The 25,220-nt window shown below is 36.8% G+C and overlaps 1 protein-coding gene across 1 annotated transcript in view; it reads right to left on the bottom strand.

Annotated features, from left to right (window-relative positions):
• The window catches only part of UNC13C (unc-13 homolog C (C. elegans)), a 912,374-nt gene that overhangs the window by 410,159 nt on the left and 476,995 nt on the right, over positions 1-25,220 (bottom strand). The window contains exon 13 of the mRNA XM_006898243.1: positions 17,303-17,459. Coding sequence (XP_006898305.1) covers positions 17,303-17,459 — 157 coding nt within the window. The remainder of the gene's footprint in view (positions 1-17,302; positions 17,460-25,220) is intronic.

Here is a 25,220-nt window from a genome sequence, read left to right as displayed (position 1 = left end):
TTTTTAAGCAGCAGGACAGCTTGAAATTTAATTTTATTTACCATCTTTCTATTTAATGAGAGTAAGATTGCCTTTGCAAGAGCTGTGGAGGCCTGCTGCTTCTTGGTGTGAAGACTAACAAAAGACTGAGTGATTAAAAAATCTCTTCCCTCAGGGGCATGGCATAGTGTTGAAAATGGCTACATTATTCACATCTTTGTTTTAGTAAGGCCTACATCTGTTAGAACTGAAGTAAACCTAAAACAGTAAGTAAAAGGTTCTGCAGTAGGTCCCTTAATTAGTGGAATCCAGAGAACATGCCAACAATGCTGGAGGCTGTGTACAACAACAGGCTGTTTAAATAGCACCAGGTGTGAGCAGGTTGAAAACCAATACAGCATCAACACAGACAAAGGGTAAGCTTTGGAGATATTTATAGTCTCTGGTCAACAAGAAAGGAAGATCTGGTGGCCTAGTGGGCAATGTTACTTGCTCCACCAACTACATATTGCTTAGGCCTGCCCCTCTTCTGGCCTCAGAGCCTATGTTTCTGCTGGCCAGCTCTTTTCTTTCTTCTGTTATCTGTTGGCACAGACTGCTGACACAAGTGGCCTTATTGGGACTGGGCTTTAGGAGAGGACAGGTAACTTGTCCTCTCTGGCTTTCAGGCCCCAGGGAAAGCTTACAGTAAGCATTACAGTTGTCAAACATTTACATTTTATTGCTAATTAGAATAACTATAGACCAGGGGGTAAGCAAAGTTGTTCTTTGAAGGGCCAGAGAGAAAATATTTTCTGTTTGGGAACTCTGAGTAACTACTCAACTCTGCCATTGTTTCACAGCATTGGTCAGAGACAACATGTTGATAAATCGCCATGGCCCTTTTCAGATACAATGCCAATAGCAACATAGAAATTTGAATTCCGTATTTGAAATCCATTTCAATTTCCATGTTGCAGAAAGAATACTTCTTGGAATTTTCCAATCATTTGAAAATGTAAGAAATATCCTTACTTCACGGACCATGAAACAACAGTTGCTGGGCTGCATTTTAACCAGGGATGCAATTCCCCACCAAAAGACCTCACTTTTCTGACTCAGGAGAAGACTGTACATCTCCTGCAGAATTGCAGTCTGATAGGTTCATATCAAATTTTACCATCAGAGCTTCGTTCTCTAGTAAGGAAACTTACCTCGTTGCTTCTGATTCAGAAATGACTCACAGCTGACCTTTCAGTGGGTTTTCAGAGGCTGGAGATTGAATGGGAGAAGACTGTCCTGTCCAGCCTTCTTCCACAGAATTACTATTGGATTTGAACCACAACTCTTTGGGTTGGCAGTGAAATGCAAAAACCTTTGTATCATCCCCAGTTTCCCTTTGATTCATGTTCCCTTCTCCAAATTTCTATTCAATAACTAGAAGTATATTTACTCAAAAGCCAATGAAGTTTAGGCTTTCAGTCAGAGCCCTGGGAGAAGCCCTCATCATGTGTTTATCTTTGTAAAATTTGCAAGAGTAAGACAAAAATTATTCCCACCTGCACTAGCAGTTTGTAACCTCTAATTTGGTTTTTCTCCCCCCCTAGAATATATCAAAAGCAACAATTCATTAATTTCTAGTGAAAGTAAAGTCTAATAAATCAACACACTAACCCACTGCTGGCTGACTCTCCAGGGAACTTACAAAGAATATAAATCACCTGGAGGAAATTACCCATCTTTCTCCAGAGGAGCAGCTGGTGGATTTGAAACATCTGACAGTGGGCTACAGAGCAACTCCTTACCACTAAGCCACTAGAGCTCTCTAAAGTCTAATAAAATGTTTGACTATTCAATTGGTGTGAACAACAGAAAAATATTGGCAACATATGTTATATTTTTAATTGATTTGAGATTATTACTGATACCAAAAGAAATACCATACAATTATAAAATACCACTATAATCAGTTTGACATCAATGATAAACTGATTAATGCAAATTATCAATTAAAAGAGGACATGAAAGCTATGGCATAGAAAAACTTGGGAGTCATGGAAATTTTATACTTAAGGAGTGAAAGAAACATAATAGGAAACTAAATTTGACAAAAGTAATTAAAATTTACATATTTACAGTAAACTGTTAACATAAAAATATCTTTTCAGAATAATAAAATAATTTAAAAAATGAAAGGAATGTTTTCTACTAACATTGTTTGATCACCTCTGTTAAATAAGACTGAGTTATATTTCTTTTCTTACTATAGGAAATGTTACCCAAAAAAGAGTAGAACGAAACTCAAAGTCACAAAAAACCACTAGATTTCTTGTTCTCATAGCGTCTGGTGGAATTACTGAGACTTTGGTTCTCAGATACCTTTCAAACCTGCACCTGAATTCAACTCTGGTGGTCAACTTTCAGTCAAACCATAGCCAGGCATTTAAAGTGAATAATGTCAGAGAAGAATGTACTCCTTACTACAGTCAACAATTCAAACTAAATGGCACAATTGCCAAAAATAGAAAGCTCAGAAAGTCAGGAGAGGAAGGAAAAAGAAGGACGGCTGGAAACCAAGAATTCAAGGATGAAATGGAAAGAGTGCTTTTACATTGATATGACTGCAACCAACATCATGAAGCAAAATGTGTACAAATTGTTGAGCGAAAAACTAATTTACTTTGTAAACTTTCACCCAAAGTACAATTAATAAAAATAAGTAAAATTTAATAGTAGGAAAAAGAATGAAGATGATATTTCAGAACTTTTTCCAGAACTTTTTTAAAATGTATTTTTTTTTAATTTAAATGAACATTCACAGAGGCTTTGGATTTCCATTCATTCATTGTTGCACTTTTCTCCCTGCCCATCACTACCCCCAGTTTGCTCCTCTACTTGAAAAGTAAAAGAAAAATTCCTTCATTGGTGTCCAATGCCTCCCCCCCAATATGCAACATCCATTCTGTACTCTTGTCATAATACCCAATCATATATCTCTTTTAAACTGTTCTCTCCCTCATCTGTTTCAATGCAGTATACATAATTTATCCAATCTTTCTGTCTCTTCCCAACCTCAAGGTCAGTCCCGTTCTACAACATTGGCACTATGCAGTATTTGTCCTTTTGTGACTGAGATATTTCACTCATCAGAATTTTTTTTATACAAGCAAGTGGTAAAGAGCCTGCAATTAATGACCTTTGTCATGCCATTCAAGAGATTTGGTAACCATGTAACAAATGATGTCATTGTTTTCTAAGAGGGAGATAAACTTTACATTAGATGTCATTACACATTCACTTCATTATTCTGGCTATCATTCCAGCATTTCAATACAACTTTAAAAATGCTCATTTTTATTTCTCTTAGTCAGCCAGGAAGGAACCAGAAAGAACCAGTGTGAAGCCTGGGAATCTCTTAGGATTTCCCAACTGTAACCCTACCTCCATGACCTCCAGGTATCACCACTGCCTCTAAAGACATTTACTATTTTCAGCATTCCAAAGGTAACCTCTGTATCCACAATTGGATGCATACTTTCAATTATTAAAATTAGCTTAAAATACATTGTTGCTGTTGTTATATGCTGTTGAATCGCCTGGGACCCAGAGTTATCCTATGTATAGCAACCCTGAATCCTGCCCTGTCCTGAACCAGTCTCACTAATTCCAACACACCAGCCCCCATTGCTCCAGTTACTGTGTTAATCCATCTCATCTCAGGTCTTCCTCTCCTGCGCTGTCTGTCCACCCTTCCAAGCATGATGTCCTTCTCCAAGGACTGATCTCTCCTGGCTACGTGCCCAAAGTATGTGAGATGGAGTTTCAAAATCCTAGCCTCCAAGGAGAAACTTGGTTTCACCCTCTCCAAGAGGCCCATTTGATTTATTGGCAGTCTATAGTGTGTTCAGGATTCTCCTCTAGCACCATATTTCAAAGGCGTTGATTCTTCTTATGTCATCCTTAGTCATTGTTCAGCTCTCTAATACATAGCAAGTAATTTCGAAGACCATAAACTGGATTAGGTGCAATGTCTAGACTGACATTCTTGCTTCTGGGCGCTTTGAAGATATCCCTGACAGCAGATTTTCCCAGTGAAATTTGTCTTTTCATTTACTGACTGCAGGTGCTGAGAGTGTTGATCGTGTATCTGAGCAATCTGTAATTTTTAAAAGTCTCAATCTCTTCTCCATCTGTCATGGTGCTGCCAATTGTTCCTATGGTAAGAATCTGTGTCTTCTTCATGTTGAGCCTCAAACCATATTGAAGACTACAGTCCTTTATCTCCTAAAGCAAGTGCTTTAGGTCAGCCTCACTTTCAGCAAGCAAAGTTGTGTCATCTGCATAACGTAGGTGGTTGATGAGTCTTCCTCCAATCCTAATGCCACATTCCTCTTCCTAAAGCCCAGCTTCCCAAATAATCTGTTCTGCATATAGATTGAAAAGTTATGGAGACAGGATACAACCCTGGTGCACTCCTTTCCTGATTTTGAACCATGTAGTGTTTCCCTGCTCTATTCTGAGGACTGCTTCCTGGTCCAAGCATAGGTTGGACCGTCTAAGCACAATCAATTGTTCTGGGACTCCTATTTTCCTTAAGGTTAGCCACAATTTGCTACTATCCACACAGTTAAATGACTTTGCATAGTTAATGAAACACAGACAGACATTCCTCTGGTACTCTGCTATCTGCCAAGATCCATCTGACATTGGCACTAATGCCCCTAGTGCCAGAATCTCTTCTAAAATCAGCTTGTTGCAGCCAAAAATATAGGAAAACTATTGATTTGAGATGTATCTGTTTACAATAATAAAAATACTGTGTTGTCTTCTTGAATTCTATAACGTTTATGATGCACTGCTAATCCTAAAGGTGGTGATGGTTGTTGTTGTTTGCCTTTAAGTTGAGCATGACTTATAGTGGCCCCATGAACAAAAGGCCTGGAGCCTTTCTATAACTATCAGCATTTATCAAAGTTCATAGAGTTTCCAGAGGCATGTTGTTTAGGAAGTAGATGCCACTCTTGCTTCAAAACCTGTCTTAAACTCAGAGCTTCATCAAACACTGTCCACCATGGGTAACCGTTATGGCATCTGAAACCCCAATGACACAAGATTCAGCATTACCGTAACACCAGGTTACCTCAGTACAGCATATCGACAGAAGAGTCCTGTACCACTAGGAAGAATGTTCCTCCAAAATATAGTAACAACCAACTTTAAATACAAAAGCCCTTCCTGAGGTCTTGTTGACTCTAAACAAGAGGCTTAAATAAAAACCAACTAATATAGTATGTTGTTGTTATGTGCCATATTGCTGTTATGTGCCTGCGAGGTACAGTGACATTATGTACAGCAGCTCTGGACCCTTCCCTGTCCTGAGCCTGTGTCATTAATTCTTACACACCAACCCTTATTGCCCCAGATACTGTATCCCAAAGGTACATGGTTCAAATCCACCAGCTGTTTCAGAGGAAAAGGATGAACAATCTCCTCTTGTGCAATTTAATGTTTCTGAAAACTCCTTGGAGCATGATCTATAGGTCAGTTCCAGCTCTGTGGCACAAAAGAAACAGCTGTGATTTGGTATTATTCATTTGTATTACTTATTTTTATAATTACAATTCTCAAAGAAGAGAAGCCTGGTGGAGTGATGGGGAAGGAGTTGTGCTGCTAATTCCTATGCAAGCAGTTCAAATGGATGTCTCCTCCCTTGCAATTTACAGTCTCTGAAACCTGCTGGAAGATCAGCTTTGACAAAGAGGAGGAGGAGCAATAATAGTATTCTTAAAGAGCCTCCCCATTTCCTCCCCGCCACCCCCACAGACCAAATGACTAAGGTTCAAGTAAACACATAACTTGGATTTGCTTTTGTCTAGAGGTAACAAAATTTGAAAAGTGACAATCAACACACTTAAAATGTTCCCCAGATCCACTCTAATTTGCCATGCGTTGCCTGTGGTTGTTTCCATTCTAGATTAAGTATGATTTGCTTAACCAGGAGCAGCACATCAGTAACTTCTACTTAAAAATTTTGTGTTCAATATTAAGGGGTGGTTTACTTGCCGCTCTTCTACTTAATGCATGTTTCTTTATTTCAAAGTCTGCAACTCTTAAAATTCATAAGCCCTAAACTCCTTTGAAGATGGGTTTTTACGGTAATCTTGGTTTCTGCCTAGATGTGCTTACATTATTATAATTGGAAAGCAGTGTGAAGCAAAAAGCCAACTTTCTACCTCCTGGTTTGTGCTGCTGCTGAATGCAGTCATGGAAACGTGCCCTTTCCAGGGTCTGGCCATTAGCTTTGTGGTTTTGAAAATACAGCTGCGTTGACAACGAAGCCAGCTTCCTGATATCCCATTATTCTTATAGTAAGGAAGGTAACAGCTTCTCTGTCTAGTCAGTGTCACTGTGGTATTCTGGAATCATGAGAACCCTTACTTTAATCATTCTATGATTCAATTCCCTGTATTAAGTCACCTCCATTTATTTTTTTTAAAGTCACTTTCTGTTGCAGGCTTCTATCATTACAGTTGAACACTGTTTGATACAAACATTCTATCTATTCTTCGGCAATGTTTGTTCCACAGAATGATATTTCTAAATTAAAAAAAATCAATTAGCTTATACTTGTTATTGTTGTTGATTGCCTTTGAGTCAGCACAACTCATGGCGACCCCATGAACAAAAGTCTTGAAGTCCTTCTACAACCATTGACATTTATCAAAGTTCGTGGAGTTTCTGGAGGCATGCTATTTACTACTCTTTCAAAAAATCTTTTAGTTGTCACAAAAATGGAATTCAAGAAACTTGGAGAGCATTAAGATCTCTGAACAATCTCTCAATAATCAGCAAACCCAGTAACAAAGTCTCCACTTGACTTCTATCTATTTGCCATAATCAGTTGGAAGACTTTCACATATACTTCTTTATCTCTTTACTTCTCTTCCTTTTATCTCTATTGCAGTCTTCTTGCTGTTGTTGATATGTGCCATCCAGTGGCCTGTGACTCAAAGTGACCCTATGTACAACAGCCTTAAACCCTGCTCTATCCTGTGTCAATCTTATTGTCTCTGATACACCTATACCCATTACCCCAGTCATTGAATCAATCTGTCTCATCAAGGATCTTCCTCTCCTGTGCTGTTCCTCTACCCTCCCAAGCATGACATCCCTCTCCAAGGACTGATGTACCTTGCAACATGTCCAAAGTATGTCAGACAAAGCTTCAGAATCCTTGCCTCCAAGGAGCAGCCTGCTTTCACCCTCTCTAGTACAAACCTATTTGTTCTCCTAGTAGTCCCTGGTAGATTCAATACTCTTCTCCAGCACCACAGCTCAAAGACACCAATTTTTCTTCTATCATCCCTAGTCATTGTCCAGCTTTCCAATGCATAGCAAGTAATTGCAAAGACCATGGCCTGTATCAGGTGCACTTTGGACTCCAGACTGACATTGTTGCTCTTCAGTATTTTGGAGAGGTCTCTGACAGCAGACTTGTTTTTTTAATTTCCTGGCTGCTGGTACCAAGAGTGTTTATTGTAGAGCCAAAGAAACTAAAGCTGTTAACAATCTCAATCTCTCAATCTCTTAACCATCTATCATGATGCTGCCAAGTCTAAAAAATGTTTCCTATTTCTTTATGAATTTTGATATATGACATATCAAAAGGATTTCTGACGGCCTACTAGTAATAAGCTGTGCTGCAATTCTGAAGGAATATTATCCAAATCTCCACTTCACAGGAAAAAGACAGAAAGAGAGAGAGAGAGAGAATGAATATGGTCAATTCCTGCCTCTGAAAATTTGCCAGAGGGTCAGCTCTATAGCTCTAGGTTGGTTCCAACTCAACTATACTCAACAATAACATATCAAAAGCAGTATACAATTCTATTAAATTTCCATTTTGTTGTAGCTGCTGCTGGATCACCTCTAATTCCTGGTCACTTTATGCACAGAAAAAGGAAACCTTGCCCATCCTCACAACTTCTTCAGTTCTTAAGCTGTTCTTGTTGCAGTAACTGTTTATCTTCCTGTTGAGGGTCTCTGCTCTTTCATTGAACTTCTCTTTTTCCAAGTACAACGTCCTTTGTCAAGGACCAGCCCCTTCTGATAATATACCCCAAGTATATATGTGAAGTAGGTAGTGTGTAACTTGTCAGGATGCCAATCAAAAGGTCAACAGTTTTAATTCATATGTTCTCCATAGAAGAAATATGAGCAGTTTTCTCCTTTCTAGATTTTCAGCCTTAGAAACTTGATGAAGGGTAGTTATGACTTGGAATCAGCTCAATGATGGTGAGTGTCAGCTTGATGAACTTAAAAGATAGTGAATCATTTGCTCCTCTACCATCTCAAAGCAAAGCTGTAAGTATAAGTGCTTGTGTCCTGTACAATTATTTTGGGACTGATTGATTTCTAGCTATTTTTTAAACATAGGTTAATACAACTATCCCTTTGAAGAGTAAGCTCCAGGGAGTAAGGATCAACATTTTTCTTTCAGGGTCTCCACTACCTCTCACAGTGCCTTGCATAAATTACTGTTGCACAAGTACATTATTGAATCAGCAACTGTTCAAATAAGATAACATATTGATGGTAAATATTGGAATATATGTGTTTTCTCCTAACACTGGCTTATTTAAGAGGCCATATATGCCAAGGGGGAAAAAAAACCCACAACTCCAAAAACTTCTGAACTAAGTATCAATTTTATTAAGAACATATTGGTTCTTAGTTCCTTAATATATTTACTAAGTAAATTTCTTAAAAGCTTATCTTCAAAGTTGAAATATTGACCCTTGCTTCATTGAGTCTCTTTCCAACTTTTGATCTAGCAATAGGCATCTCAGTCTCTATGGATATAAAGTTCTTTGATCTTGACTTCAAACAACATTTCCATCAGTTGTGCACTGGTAAACCAGATCTCTGAGAACATGTGTTTATTTGTAGCATTTGCCAATTTTCATGGTATAAATAAACTCAACATGATCAATTTCAAGGATAGCTATGTTTAACAAACAGTTCAAAATATTCTGAAAGTTTAGTAATCAGCTTTTGGGAGCAGATACAAACAAGTCAGTGGAAACACACTACTGTTTCTACTCAGCTTTAAAAATCTACTCTGTTATCCATATCTGGAATTTCCTTCCTTCTGAAATCTTAAATTAAACATGATAGTCCTAACTTCAAGCTCTTTTTATTTCATCTCAGTCTCTATTTTTTTTTTTTTTTGGCTTTTTTCAGAATCATGTGTCTCATGATCCTGACTTTCTCTATCAAGACAACGGTGAAACATTCCACTTTTTTATATCATCTGTATACCAATTCTCTCATTCTTCCATTGCTTCTTTCCCACAAAATCCTAGCCCAGAGCTCATATAATCATCTGCCACATCTCTTACAAATGCCAGCGTCAGGATGATGAGGAGGCCTGGGAAAATCTCACTATTGACTGAATTGCTGACCAATTTTTTTGTGTACAGTGACTCCCCGTATTCCCTCCATCTTCTCTTTTTTAAAACTGGTTTCATACAATAATTCATACATACGATATTCCATTCATGTATGTTTTACCTCCGCCTTCACTTGATGATTCCTGGATCATTCAATATTTTTCCCATCAAGGGAGGAAGGAAAATGTGTAACAATGAATAAATTTTAAAAAGTTTTTTTTTAAAAAATTGAAAAAGTAAAAGAAAAAAGTAAGTTACAATAGTATTTTAGTCTTGTAGATATATTGAGACATATAAATTGGGCTTATAAAATGATTTTGTTGTATCTATCTTTAAGGATATTTTTATAATTAATAATAAATTTTTACTGAACCATTGCAACAACAACAAAAAAATTCCCCATAGACTTTCTCAGGATTGCAACTCAAAGCCTGAATTTGCTTTTCAGTTCTTTTAGTTTGAGAAATGCAGAACAAGCTCTTCCTTTTTTATTCTCCAACTTCAGCTCTTTGCACATTCCGTTGTAATATTTTGCTTTTTCTTCTTGAGCTGACCTTTGAAATCTTTTCCTCATCTCTTTTACTACAGAATCTTTTCCCATTATTATGGCTTCTCGACACTTGAGTATAATCTTCATAGTCTCTTTTGACATTTATTTTGATCTTTTCTTCTTCCTGCCTTTGTAACAACTTTTTGTTCTCTTTAGGAATGATATTTTTATTATCATCCCATAATTCATCTGGTCTTTGATGTTTAGTGTTCAATGCCACAAACTTGTTCTTGAGATGATTTTTAAATTCAGGTGGGATTGACTTAAGGTTGTATTTTGGCTCTTCTGGACTTGTATATTATCTTCAACTTCCATTTGAACGTGCACCTGAGTAACTAAGTTATGGTCTGTTCCACTGCTCACATATGGCCTGCTTTTGACTGCTGCTACTGAGTTCCTCCAACAATTCTTTCCAAAGAAGTAGTAAATCTGATTCCTGTGCAATCTGTCCAGTGAAGTCGATGCCGTCTGTTTTCTTTTAAATGGTGGTACCACGGACTGTAGCCTTAAATATGGATTGAAGCCCAACACCAAGAAAACAAAGATTCTCACCACTGGGCCAATTAGCAGCATCATAATAGACAGTGAAGAGATTGTAATTGTTAACAGCTTCAGTTTTCTTGGCTTCACAATCAATACTCTTGGTACCCGCAGCTAGGAAACCAAAAGATGAATTGCGTTGGGAAAGTCTGTTGTCAGGGACTTCTCCAGAATAGTGAAAAGCAATCACGTCAGTCTGGAAACTGATCTGGGAGCTGGACAATGAATAAGGATGACAGGAGAAGAATCAATGCATTTTAATTGTGTTGTTGGAGAAGAGTATCAAATATCCTATGGACTTGCAAAAGCAGACAGATGTCATGGAGAAAATGCAACCAGAATGTTCCTTGGAGGCAAAGACAGGAAATCTTTGTCTCACATATTTTGGACATGTTGTTAGGAGGTGCAATTCCTTGGAAAGAGACAACCTTAGAATGGTGAAACATCAGCAAAGGAGAGGAAGACCTCAGTGAGGTATATTAATACAATGTCTGAGGCAATGGACTAAAATGTGTTAAAGATGATAAAGATGATTAAGGATAAATTAAGATTCAAATAGATTTTTCATAGGGTTGCTATGAGTTATTCATGACTTAACAGCACTTAACAACATGAATTGCTGCAAAACATTTTTCTTTCTATGAGGGAGCTCTGGTGACCTAGAGGCAAGAAGCTGCACTACAATCCTGAAGGCATGCAGTTCAAATCCCACCTGCTGCTCAGCAGAAGAGGGGTAAGTAATCTCCTCTTTTGTAATTAACTGCCTTTGAAAATCCATTGGAGGATCAACTGTGGGCCAGTGCTGACTAGATGGTATACAACAACAACATTAAGTGAGCTTTAAGATTTATTAATTTCTCTTTGATGGCCCAGGAAAACAGCTCTGATAGCTTAGTGGTGAGGAGTTGTAATGCCAACTCAAGGCCATGTGGCTCGAACCCAACAACTGCTGGGAAGGAGAAAGATGAGCAATCCTCTGTGAGATTTACTTCCTCTGAAAACCCACTGGAGCATCAGTATGAGTTGATAGCTCACACAACAACAAATTCCCTTCAGAAAAGAGTAGAACGTCCAACAGAGTTGCTATGGTAGGCTCCAACTTGATGGCACTTAAAAAAACTCCACAACATCACATCTTTACAGAAGTAGGCAGTCATACCTTTCTTCTATGGAGTGGATCTTGAATGAGAACTGCCAATCTTTTGATTAGTAGCCAAATGCTTACCCAATGCACTATCAAGGTTCATTTTACCTTCAGTAATTTGTTCACACATTAAGCAGCCTCCTTCAGTTTGTCATTATATTCCATGGTCTTCATCTTTGCATACCGAGATTAGGGAACTAGGGAATGAATCTTATAATATTACATTTTGTATTAGAAACTTGGTGTTCTCTTCAAGGACTCTCAAGCCATTTATATATCTATAATTTTGATTTATTTTTGTTTATTTATTTACTTACTTACCATTCTCATGAATTGCAAAGATTGTTGTGTCCTGACTTAGTTGTTGGTCCTAACTTGGTTAATGACAGAAGAAAGCACTATCTAGTCTTGTTTTGTCTTTACAATCATTTCTGGGTTTGAACCCACTGTTGCAGCCATCTGCCTATCTCCTTAAGGGCCTTCTTTTCAACTAACCTTCTGCTTTACCAAGAATAACTTCCTCTTCTTCACTGATTCTCTACCAAGGATGATATCTTTCTCCAGAAATTATTCCCATCTGATAACACGTAAAATTCATAAGAAAAAAGTCCTAATGTCCTTACTTCAAAGGAATATTCTGGCTGTACTTCTAAGATAGATGTATTCATTCTTCCCACAATTCAAATTCTACCCCAGCATCATAATTCAAATGAATAAGTTCAACTTCAGTCTTAGCTCTTCCATTCTCTGTCTTTTTGATTGACGTTCCTTCTTTTTCCTTCTGTATATTACTACATCAATGTCACTATTGAAAAGAACTCCTTTCCTAATTATCTAGAAATACTGTTTTGTCATTGTTATGTGCCGTCAAGTCACTTGCGACTCATAGAGACCCTATGTACAACAGCCCTAAACTCTGCTCTGTCCTGTGCCAATCGCACCATCTCTGACACACCCATCCCGATTACCCCAATCACTGAATCAGTCCACCTCATAGGGGGCCTTCTGTGCTGTTCCTCCACCCTACCAAGCATGATGTCCTTCTCCAAGGACTTGTCCCTCCTTGTAACATGTCCAAAGTTTGTGAAATGGAGTCTCAGAATCCTTGCCTCCAAGGAGCAGCCCGGTTTGACCCTTTCCAGGATGAATCTGTTTGTTTTCCTAGAAGTCCATGGTACCCTCAATACTCTTCTCTAGAACCACAGCTCAAGGCATCAATTCTCCTTCTATCCTCCTTAGTCATTGCTCAACTCTCTGATGCATAACAAGTGATAGCAAAGACCATGGCCTGTACAGACACACCTTAGTCTCCAAAGAATCACCATTGCTCTTCAGAACTTTGGAGAGGTCCCTAACAGCAGACTTTCCCATGGCAATACGTCTTCTAATTTCCTGGCTGCTGGTGCCGAGAGTGCTGACTGTGGAGCCAAGCAAACTGAAGCTGTGAACAATCTCAATATAAACGCTTATAAATAAAATCTCTTCTGCACACATATACCCACATACAAAATAAAATACTAAAACTATCAGCTATTACCCTACTGTACTATTATAATTATAAGCCATTTCCTTCTGGCCTTTTAAATCAGATTGAGTTTGTGTATGTGCTGTGTTGAAATCAGACTACGTAAAGAGTTTGTATTGTACATATTATTTATCATTATATCATGAACAGTGCTGAATGAGATGAAGTATTCTTTAAAAGTTGCATTTTAAGGAATGCATTATATTGTAATGAATAATCTGTGCTAGTGTCACTATTCACCTCTCTCTTTTACTGAACAATTATACCAATTACATGGAATCATGCTTCAACCTTAACTGCTTCACTGTACAATCAATACTTAATTGCAAACTATGAAGGGTTTATTTGTTCCACCATATTACTTGTAGTTTCTGCAACTGACAATATTACACACTCATTTTTCTGAATTTTTTTTTTATCCTGCCTGCCTTTCGTATTATTTCTGCTTTCATTCTATATTTCTGGGAATTTTTCTTCAGTACATTTTTCTTGACTCTCGTTTTACAGCCAAGACTTCTGTCCTTGAGACTCTCTTGCACGTGATTCTTAAGCATTTTACCAATCATACTTTGACTCCCATAATATTTGTACACAATAATCTTAATAATGATAACAATAATTGTCTTTGTTTTTTCTTAAAGTTTTGTCTTGAAATTCTTATAGGTAAGAAAAATATTTCCATTACTTTATCTTTTGGAGACCCAAATTTTCTAGATTATACATTTGAGAAAGATGAAAACAGGCCAAAAAGTAGTTAGTATCAGGATCAGGCTCAGTAACAAAGTGAATAAAATCTTGTCATTTCAAAGTGAGGGAGGAGGTATTATGTAGATTAAAATTTGAAACAGAAATAGCAATATTTTCAGTAGGAAAAAAAAACAATATCATCAAGTTCTCATATTAAATCTCTGATTTATCAAGAAATGGCTCAAAGAAATATATTTTAATTAACCTAACTCTATAGTCAGTCGTTTAGTCGACCACACAAACTTTGTTCCAACATTTTAGTTGCCACTGAATCGGTGAATTGTACTAAATCTATTTAAGTTCTCTTGATTGAATCAGCATTCAGTAACAAATGTGCTGTCTGATTTCCCCCAGGTAGCTCCGATGGTGGATATTAATCATATAAGCACATCTTTTTTCCCAGAGATAAAGGGTTGTGTTTCTACAGGTTGACTCATTCTTTATAACATATCCAGGCAGAACATTAGAAGCAAAATAGTTTCATAACATAGAACTTTTTGTTACAAGTATAATCCCAGGACAGTGACTACTGTTGACCTGATGAAAATTTTCTAACAAAATTGCTCAATGATTTGGCATTTGGTCATAATTGCTTTCTGGCTGAGTTGGAGTTTGCTATTGAGGATTCTTTGGCCCGGGTTCTTGTAGTCTTTTTAATAAAAGGAGCTGATAGGGCACTGCTTAAACTTTCAAATATGAAAGAAGAAATTAGATCTTCATACATTATACACTCACTCCTTTCTTACAGACATAGTTTTCAAAGACCAAGTTGTTATGTGAAAATCAGTATGCAAAAATGAAGGACACCTACATCATTATATACTAAAAAATATTACCGTCATTGAGTCAGAACCCAACTCATTATCACTCAGTCAGAACTCACTCATGCTAACGCTGCTTTGGGTGTCTGAGGATAAATCACACAAGAGAAGATTGCCAATGGTTCTCCTCCAGAGCTGCTGGTGTATTTGAATCAACAGAGAGGTGTAGACTTTGGGTTAACAGGACAATTCTTATGGATTATGCAACAATTGCTGGATGAATTCATCCCACTGGGAATCATGGCCTAGTATAAGGTACACACAACCTTATCCATTACAACCAGTGATAATCACTCACCTCATACTTCAGCTTGTATTACTGCCAGATGCATGCCAACAATGTGCAAAAGAACTGGACAGACTTTTTTACTATTGTAAATGAGAACTGGTGGATAAAAAGACTATTGATAAGTGAGGATTGGGTGTATTTGTAGCACACTTTCAACTTTTAGAAGCTAGTGTTCTATCTCTGATTGTATGTGATTTTCATTTTAAACTGAGACAAATTAATGTAAGAAGTACTATCTCCATTTGGAAAATTGGGGATTGATTGACTTAACAGGTTTGCATACTAACAGGTGGAGTTGAATTTGAATTTGAACCCATGACTCCTAACCCTAAGAATTCGCAATTCTACTAGGTGTTACTTCCTTTGCTTTTAATCCAGTCCACCTCAACCCACATACCTCACCTTTTCTGTGGGAGGAAGTTGCCCACCTTTCCCCTCCAGAGCAGCTGGTGGATTTGAACTGCCTGCCCTGGGTTAGGCAGCAAAACTCCTCACCACTAAGCTACCAATGCCATAAGAATAGTAGTTTACACTGTGATGAGTTATCTCTGTGAACAACAACAACAATGGAAATTTTATCTCTGTAAAGGAAATTTTATCTATGTAAGGGAAAAATTATCTCTGTGAACAACAACAAAAACTTAGAATAAAAATAAGTAGTATTCTGTGCACCAAGAGGCCCTGGTCAGAAAAATAGGAGTATGTCCAGACACCTCTCTCTTAGTTTCCACATCTCCAAAGTCACTAAGAGCCTTTGTTGTTGATTTCTATAACCAGAATAGCTCTGGAATCCATTCTTTCTTGATGATCTCCAGTGATCCTGACTTAATTTAACAACTCTTCACTTTGAAGAAATTATTCTTGACTTGAATCTCTATTTGCAGTCTCACCAATTTCAATTTAATTACAGTTGTAAAAAAAGTGATAGGTAGAACTGGATAAATTATTTGGTACAAGGGGAAAAAGTTTCAGAAACACTTTGGGATTCCTACCTTAGTCTAAAAATTTTAGTTTTCAAGGGAGCTCTGGTGGCCTAGTGGCAAGAAGCTGCACTGCAATCCCAGAGGAACGCAGTTTGAATTCACCAGATGTTCTGCTGGAGAAGGAGGGACAATCCCTTCCTGTACCAGTCAGATCTGATTTGATGGTACACATACACACAAAATAATAAAATAAAACATTTTAAAAAATTCTAGTTTTCAATGTATTTTTCATCAATTTGATTATTTCAGATGTACAGCCTTATTAATGTACAGGAAAAAAAGGTCTCGGGCTCGTTATGCTACTGTGGTTATTGTTAATGTGCCATGCAGTTAACTATGAATCATAATGACCCTATGAAGAATGGCTTGGACTTTGCTCTATCCTGATCGAACCTCACCATCTCTGACACAGCTGACTACATTGCCATACTCACAACATCAATCCATCTCATCTAGGGCTTCCTCTCCTGTACTGAACCTCTACCCTTCCAAATATGATATCTTTCTCCAGGACTTGTCCTTGTTGACAACGTGACAAAGTATGTGAGATAGAACTTCAAAATCCTTGCCTCCCAGGAGCAACCTGGTTTAACCCTCTCAAGGAAAGATCTCTGTGTTCTCTTAGCAGTCCGTTCAAGACTCTTCTCCAGCAGCACAACTCAAAAGCATTGATTTCTCTTCTGTCATCCTTAGTCATTGTCCAGCACTATGCATAGCAAGCAATTGAGAAGACTATGGCCTGGATCAGGTGCACTTTAGTCTCTAGACTGATACCTTTGCTCTTTAGCCTTCTGGAAAGGTCCGTGACAGCTGACTTTCCCAAATCAACTCATCTCTTGATTTTCTGATTGCAGGTTCTAGGAATACTAATGTGGATCCCTTTATACTATTATTATTATTTTCTTTTTTACTTAGAGGATGTACAATCTAGTCCTGAATGAAGAGTACCAGGAAGAGTCACTATCAAGTTTAAATGGAAGATTAGGAGAAGATTGCTAAACTGACATTTACCAGGGAAAATTTACTGTACCTCAAATTTATTTTTTTAAAATTTACCTTTTATTCTCAAAGGTTATTAAAATGTGTTTAATGAACATTCCTATAAATTATCACGTAATGTTATTACACAGAAAATGTTTCCATTTTTTAACTTTAGCCCATTACAGGAGTGGATAATCCCTATGATATCCCTTTGTGTATTAATATATCAAAAATACCTTAAGATGAAAAGTCATTGGAAATAAAGCTCACCTTAGTTACTAGAGGCTTTAATGTAAAAATATGCATACTTACACCAAAATTGGTAGCTGCAAATCGATCTGAAGCAGAAACCTGCACATTTGTTGAAACTGATGTGTGTGCATAGAAAGCATTTATATTAGCCAGCAAGGTGCTCATGACGGCAGGGACACCAGGACACATGTATTTAGATGACAGACAGGAAAAGTGCCTGCAAGATAAAAACATTGAGGATTCTTAGGACAGAAACTAGTTAATTCACATAATAGCATATTTTCTTTTTTTTTTAATTTTTTTATTTTTTTATTTTTTTAATAGCATATTTTCTAATATCAGCAATTACTTAATTCCTCAACCACATCTACAGAAAAAAAAATTTGTAGGAAAACCCCATAATCACTAATTGAAAGAGAAAGCAAACTGAGGCTTTTGAAAAAATCTTATTCACACATGTAAAGTGGCTTAATTATAGTGTGATTTGCCTTGGGCCTATGTGAATAATTCCTTTCAACACAACAGTATTGTGACCTTACACAAAAACTGCAATTTTCAGGGAGATTAAGCACCACTGGAAAGCAGTAATATGGAAGTTTACTTCTTGCAAAAACTATTAAAAAGAAAACAAAATATTGAAGTTAAAAAGCTCCTGATTCTTAGTAACCTTCCATTGGTTTCCAAGGCTGTTGGATTTGAACTATGCTACCAGTGGTCAAAAAATGATTCAAAATTGGGAAGGGTATGTGCCAAGGATCTGTCCTAACTCATATCTTTCCAATCTATATGTGGAAAAGATTATATGGGAAGCTGGGCTCTGTGAGAAGGAATGTGGCATCAGGATTGGAGGAAGAAGACTCATCACCTATCTGCATTATGCAGATTATACAACCCTGCTTGCTGAAACTGAGGAGTACCTGAAGCATTTGCTGCAGAAAGTCAAGGACTGCAGTCTTCAATATGGATTAAAACTCAACACCAAAAAAATAAAGTTTCTCATCACTGAGCCAATTGGCAGCATCATGATAGATGGTGAAGAGGTTGAGACTGTTAACAGTTTCTATTTGCTTGACTCAACAACAACACTCTTGGTACCAGCAGCCAGGAAATTAAAAGATGAATTGCCCTGGGAAAGTCTGCTGTCAGAGACATCTCCAAAAGAACTGAAGAGCAATGATGTCAGTCTGGAGACTAAGGTGTGCCTGATACAGGCCATGGTCTTTGCAATTACTTGCTATGCATGAGAAAGTTGGATAATGACTAGAGATAATTGACTAGGAGAATTGATGCCTTGAGCGGTGGTGCTGGAGAAGAGTACTGAATATACCATGGACTGCTAGGAAGTCCTTGAGAGAGTGTAGCCAGTCTGACATACTTTGGACATGTTGCAAGGCAGGATCAGTCCTTGGAGAGGGAAGTCATACTTGGGAGAGTGGAAGGACAGCACAGGAGAGAAAGACCCTCAGTGAGATGGATTGATTCAGTTACTAGGGTAATGGGGGTAGGTGTATCAGATACAATAAGATTGGCACAGCATAGAGTAGGGCATAGGGCTGTTGTAAATAGGGTCACTGTGAGTTGGAGGTGACCTAACAGCACGTAACAACACTCCTTTGTACCAACTATATCCCCATTTATTTCAATTCTTGAAACACCATTTTTTCTTGATAAAAGATCAAGAATTATAGTCTTTCTCACTAATATGTCTCCTGATTTTCATCAATTAGCAAGTACTTGCACCCTCTGAATCTGCACATTAATCTAATAAGCCAACCTGATAATCTGATTTCAAAATCAAATAATAATAAAATGAATAATAAAATTATTCCACTTTCTAAGCACTTTGTTTTAACTGGAATTTAATAATGATAATAAATGAATAATGCTAACTGACTGAATTAAGCTAGCCTTATGCTCAAAGACTGTTTCTTTCAATTCTTTAACAATAGTATCATTTACAACCATCAGATGCTCCAAATATTCAATTCTGCTACTTTGCTGAAGGAAATTTGTTTCATTTGAACTGCAACAAAAGACTTAGAAATGGAAAGCACCACTTATGATAAAAGATAAAATAAGAATTGAGAGAGGTAATTTCCAGGAGATAATCTGGTTATTTCTGCTCTTATAGCTCAGAAATTTATTCTCCATCTCAGAAAAGAGAGTGCACAGATACAAATAATGGACAAAACTAAGTGGGTAATGGTCCTGAAATAGTGGCATCTCTTAGACCCTGCTTAGTCATTCACCCAGCTAGTTCTCACTCTCACTGTATGAAAGCCTATTCTAGAACTGGCTAGTGATGGCAAATTAAAGTTTTTGGATGGTGAATGGTTATTTGCCATTAAAGTTATAGGATTTCTTATTTCTGGGATTCTTCTTCCTGAGATTCTACTTCTTTAAGGAAAATTATATTTATATTTTAGCTTCATTTAACACTCAATTATTCTAATTATCTATTTAAAAATCCACACACATGCTAAAAGTACTAAATAAAGAAATTTCAAAAAAAATGTAAAACTGCCTTTCCCGCAAAGACATTCAGCAGTCTTTGCCACCCAGATTGCTTTCTTGGTCTCAGCACTGGAAGTATCAGTCACAGGTCTCCAATGGAAGCCTGAAGGCCATTGCTGGTGAGTCTGCTTTCTGCCCCATAAACCCAGACGCAGAAGCATGGACACAAAAGGCTTCCCATCTTGGAGTCAACCTACTGCCTTTGTTTTCGACCTCATATTTCCTGTTCTGGTCCAAGAGTATGCCAGGGGTAAGAGTCTCCCTGAGGCCCAAAGGCCACTGATGATACAAGTGAGACCTGCTGAGAAAACCACACTCAGAAAATTGATATAATAACAATGAGGAGCTAAGAACTACTCACAGAGACTCTATGAAAGCTTTCTCATATTCACCAAGAAGGAACACACATATACTATGAAAAAGTAAAACAAATCTTCTTCTAAAAAATTAAGAACAAAATGAGAACCCAATGAATACTCCAGAGGCAGGAAGGCAGAATGAACACACTGTCATGGATTCCAAGAATTGATGCTCAAGAAGTTACATGTGATGGAAGAAAGAGATGAAGCCATGAGTAACAAGATACAAGAAATTTAAAAATCAGTACAAGACAGAAAGTGTATAACCAACACAGTCCTAGAAACAGTAGAAAATATGAAAATAGAAATAATAGACTGAGATTGAAGAAATTTTTCAATGTGAAAGTATCTTTTTGGAAAATATTCCCTAATCCAAAAATTGTAAGATTTCATTATTTAATAATTTTCATTTATTTACTATTTGATGTGTAAGGAAGCTTGTCAATACAGCACATGGCTGCTAAATGAAAGTCAGTGGTTCAAACTTACCAGCCACTCCACAGCAGAAAGAAGTGCAGTGCATTCCCAAGAAGATCGGCAGCCTTAGGAAGTCTACAATGCAATTCTACTGTACCCTGTGGGGTTGCCAAGAATTGGACTCAACTCAACAGCAAATGGTTTAGGATCAAAAGTTTCTTCCACAAACTGTTTCTACATTTTTCTCCTGGAGTTTTGGTATTTTTATACTGATCTGTGTGAACTCTAAAAAACTGAGACTATTAATACTTTCACAAATATAACCTTAATATTACTCAATTTTCTATTAGCCTTTCATTACACATTCTCTGCATTCTTCATCTTAAGCTATTTAGGTGAAAAAAATCTATGAACGATTATCCTGGGTAATTGCCTTCATTATGTTCCAACTTCTGAAGTCCTTCTCTACACTAAAATTCAATACTGTTTCTTCCCACGTTTATGCACATTGTATTTTTATGCCAAATGGGAAGAGTCAAATCAATGAAACTTTACCATATTTAATACACAAGCAATAAAGAACACTAACTTCTGTAAAAAAAAAAAGACAAGAACTTTAGGAGAATCTACTAGAGGAAAAAAACAGAGAAAAAGTGGAAGGAAAATGAAAACTTAAGAATAAAGTTTGATATGATAAAGTTTGATGTGAGATAACATAAAATGAAACAATGTGTGACTGGAATTCTAGAACAAGTGGTAAGATAAAAAACCAAAATAAAACTAAATTAAAAAAAAACCCACAATGAAACACTGAGAAAATGATAGAAGAGCTACTAGAAGAAAACTTTCCAGATACCATGGAAAATGAGAAAATTTACATTCAGGAAGCTTAGTGGACTCCAGACTAGATTATCAAATAAAAATATCAAGACATATCATAGTAAAAGTCTCCAAAATCAAAGGAGGATAGAATACTAAAAGCAGCATGGGAATATTAGATTCGCCTACAAAGGAGAACCAATTATATTAAGCTCTGACTTCTCAATACAAAGCACTGAGCAATAGGATGGCATATATAAAAGGCTGAAAGAAAACAATTGACAGTCAAATACTTTGTCCCCAAAAAAGCTATCCATCAAGTATGAAGGAGAAATTATTTCCTGAAAGAAAGGAAGAACTTAAGAAATTCTTGAAAATAAGATCAATTCTATAAGAAATACTAGAGGAAGTCCTTCACACAGCAAAGGAAGGTGGATAGACCAAAATAATTAGCAACAGAAAAAGAAACATAGCAATCTGGCAAGCACAAAAAAATAACTTGTCAATAAACACTCAATGTCAATTATATGAAAAAAAAAACCCAACAAAACAGCAGAATATATTTAAAAAACAAAAATAAACCCAAACTCCATAAGTAAGTTTCTACAATAGATACATCCAAGAAATGAGGAGATAAATTAAAAATCAAATCATGGGGGGAAAAATACATCAAGCAAATGGCATCCACAGAAAAGAAGAGTGGCAATACTAATATCTGATAAAATAGATTCAGAGTGAACACCACCATAAAAGACAAGGAAGGACACTATATAATGATAGAGCAGGAGGATTTAAACCAAGTTAATACTATGCACCAAATGACATAACTGTAAAACACACTTTTATAAAACCCAACTTAACTGACTTAAAAAAAGAAATAGACACCACCACACTAGTAGAAGGAGATTTCAACACACATCTCTCTCCAATAGGTCAAGCAAAAACAAACAAAAGTTCCTCAACAAAGATGCAGAAGACCACAACTATACAAGTAACCAATGTGACCTAACTTTACTTTAATTAAGATACAATCAAGGTACTTCAACCAACAAAACCTCAGTTTACTTTTTTATTAAGTGCACATAGTATATTCTCCCAAACTGACCACCTATTTGGACACAAAGCAAGCTCCAAACATAAGCTCAAAAATATCAAAATAATCCAAAGTATCTTTTCAGACCACAATGCCCTAAAGCTAGACATTAATAACAAGAGGATAAAGAGAAAAAGAACAACCATGGGAAAGGTAAATAACACCATGCTGGAGCACTACTGAAGAAAAACAAAAATGAAATTAAAAAAGTTCCTCAAACTGAATAAAAATGAAAATACAATATCAAAACCTCTTAGAAAATGCTGAGGTTATCCTCAGGGGTCAGTTCATAACAATAAGGAAACACATAAAAAAAAAAAAAGAAGAAAGGAGCAGAATTAACTACTTAAGTCAATACCTTAACCAAATAGGAAAAGAACAAGCAGCTAATCCCACAGCTTTTAGAATAAAGAAAATTACAATCGCTTCTCGGCCTTTTGGCTAAGATCAAGTGTAGAATAAAGAAAATTATAAAGATAAGGGTTGAAATAATTATAAAGATAAGGGTTGAAAAACCATTGAATCTATCAACAAAACAAGGAGCCAAATTTTAAAATGGGTGAATAAAATATGCATAAAATTGGGATATTTAACAAAAGAAAGAAATGATTCTATTAAGAAATTAAAGAGTTACTATCACTGTAGAACCAATGGAAATGAAATCTCTAATCAGAATATGATGAAAAACTATACTCATATAAATTTGAGAATCTAGCAGAAACGGACAAATTCTGAAAAATCCCACACCTACACAAACTGACATAGACAGAATTAGAACACTTGAACCAACCTATCACAAAGAAGAAATTGAGCAAACCATAAAAAGACTCCCCCATAAAAAAGAAAATCCTGGCTCAGATAATTTCACTGGTGAATTCTACCAAATATCACCAATTCTGCTTGAATTCTTTGAAAAAATAGAAAAAGAAGGAACACTTCCAGAGTAATTCTATGAAACAAGGCTAACCCTAATACCAAATAGGCAACAACATCATCAAAAAAGGAAAACAGACAAATATCTCTTAAGAACATAGATGCAAAGATCCTTAACAGAATTCTGGTCAGTAGAATCCAACAGTATTTGTATATAAACAATTCATCATGATCAAATGCAATTAATGGCAGGAATGCACAGGTGGTTCCTTAGAAGAAAAAAAATAATTATCACATCAATAAAGCAAAGAACAAGAAAAACAGGATCCTATAGATTTAGGCAGAAAAGGCCTTTGACAAAATCCAATACCTCATCAAAATAAAAATCAAAACACTCATCAAAATAGAAATAGAAGGAAATTTTCTCCACATTGTGAAAAATAAATTCCCAAAACCAGGAGCCAGCATTATTCTCAATGGAGAGAGTCTACAGGCATCCCTTTGTAAACAGGGACCAGACAAGGATGCCCACTATCTTTGTTCCTATTCAATATTGTAATGGAAATTTTAGCTAGGTCAATAAGGCAAGAAAAGGTAATAAAAGCCATCCAAATCGGCAAACAGGAAGTGAACTTGTCACTATATGCAGATTATATTATAGTGTACCTAGAGATCCCCAAAGATGAACAGGAGAAAAAAAAAAAAAAACAGACAACAAACCAACACCAAACAACAGACCAAATTAGTAGAGTGGTAGGATATAAGAGAAATGGAAAAATCTGCTGGATTTCTCTATGGCAACAAGGAAATCATAAACAGGAAACTAAAAAAACAATACCATTTACAAGAGTCAACCCCAAAATGAAATACTGAATAAACCTAATTAAATTAAAAACTACTTTTATAAGGAGCTCTGGTGGTGTAGTGGCAAGAAGCTACACTTCAACCCCAGAGGTGTGTGGTTCGAATCCACCAGATGCTCTGCTGGAGAAGGAAGGACAATCTTCTCCTGTACCAGTCAGATTCGATTTGACAGTACACACACACACACACACACGAATAAAATACAATAAAAATTTAAAACATGTTAAAAAAACCAAAAAGAAAAAAAAAAACAACAACCCACAAACCTACTTTTATAAGAAAAAGTACAGAACATTAATACTAGAAACAAAAGAGACCTAACTAATTGGAAAATGATAAACCTAACAAAAATAATCTAACCTACTACACAGCCGTAGTAACCAAGACAGTATGGTAGTAGACAGACTCACAGATCAGTGGAATAGAGTAGAGAACCCAGAAACCAACCCATCTATCTATGGTCAACTGATACTTAACAAAGAAACAAAATCCATTAAATGGAGTAATGACAGCCTCTTCATCTAATACTACTGGCAAAAAAGGACTGATAAGCCAATCAGAAAATGGTTAAAGAACATGAAAAGACTCTTCACAACATATGGATGCCTAACAAACACATGAATAAAAATGTTAGCAACCATGAGGAATTGTTGTTGTTGTTACATGCTGTCGAGTTGCTTGTGACTCATAGCGACCCTATGTACAACAGTCCTAAACCCTGTTCTATCCTGTTCCAATTGAACTGCCCCTGACACACCCATCCCGATTACCCCAGTCACTGAATCAATCCATCTCATAGAGGGTCTTCCCCTCTTGCGCCGTCCCTCTACCCTCCCCAGCTTGATGTGCCTCTCCAAGGACCTGTCCCTCCTGACAAGATGTCCAAAGTATGTCAGACGAAGCCCCAGAATCCTTGCCTCCAAGGAGCAGCCGGATTTAACTCTCTCCAGGATAAATCTGTTTGTTTTCTTAGCAGTCCATGGTATATTCAACACTCTCCTCCAGCACCACAGCTCAAAGTCATCAATTCTCCTTCTAT

This window comes from Elephantulus edwardii, unplaced genomic scaffold (genome assembly GCF_000299155.1).
Source record: "Elephantulus edwardii isolate Elephantulus edwardi_28Jun2011 unplaced genomic scaffold, EleEdw1.0 scaffold00225, whole genome shotgun sequence".
Taxonomy (NCBI): domain Eukaryota; kingdom Metazoa; phylum Chordata; class Mammalia; order Macroscelidea; family Macroscelididae; genus Elephantulus; species Elephantulus edwardii.
Note: the sequence above shows the minus strand (reverse complement) of the source record. Positions and strands in the feature narration are given on the sequence as shown.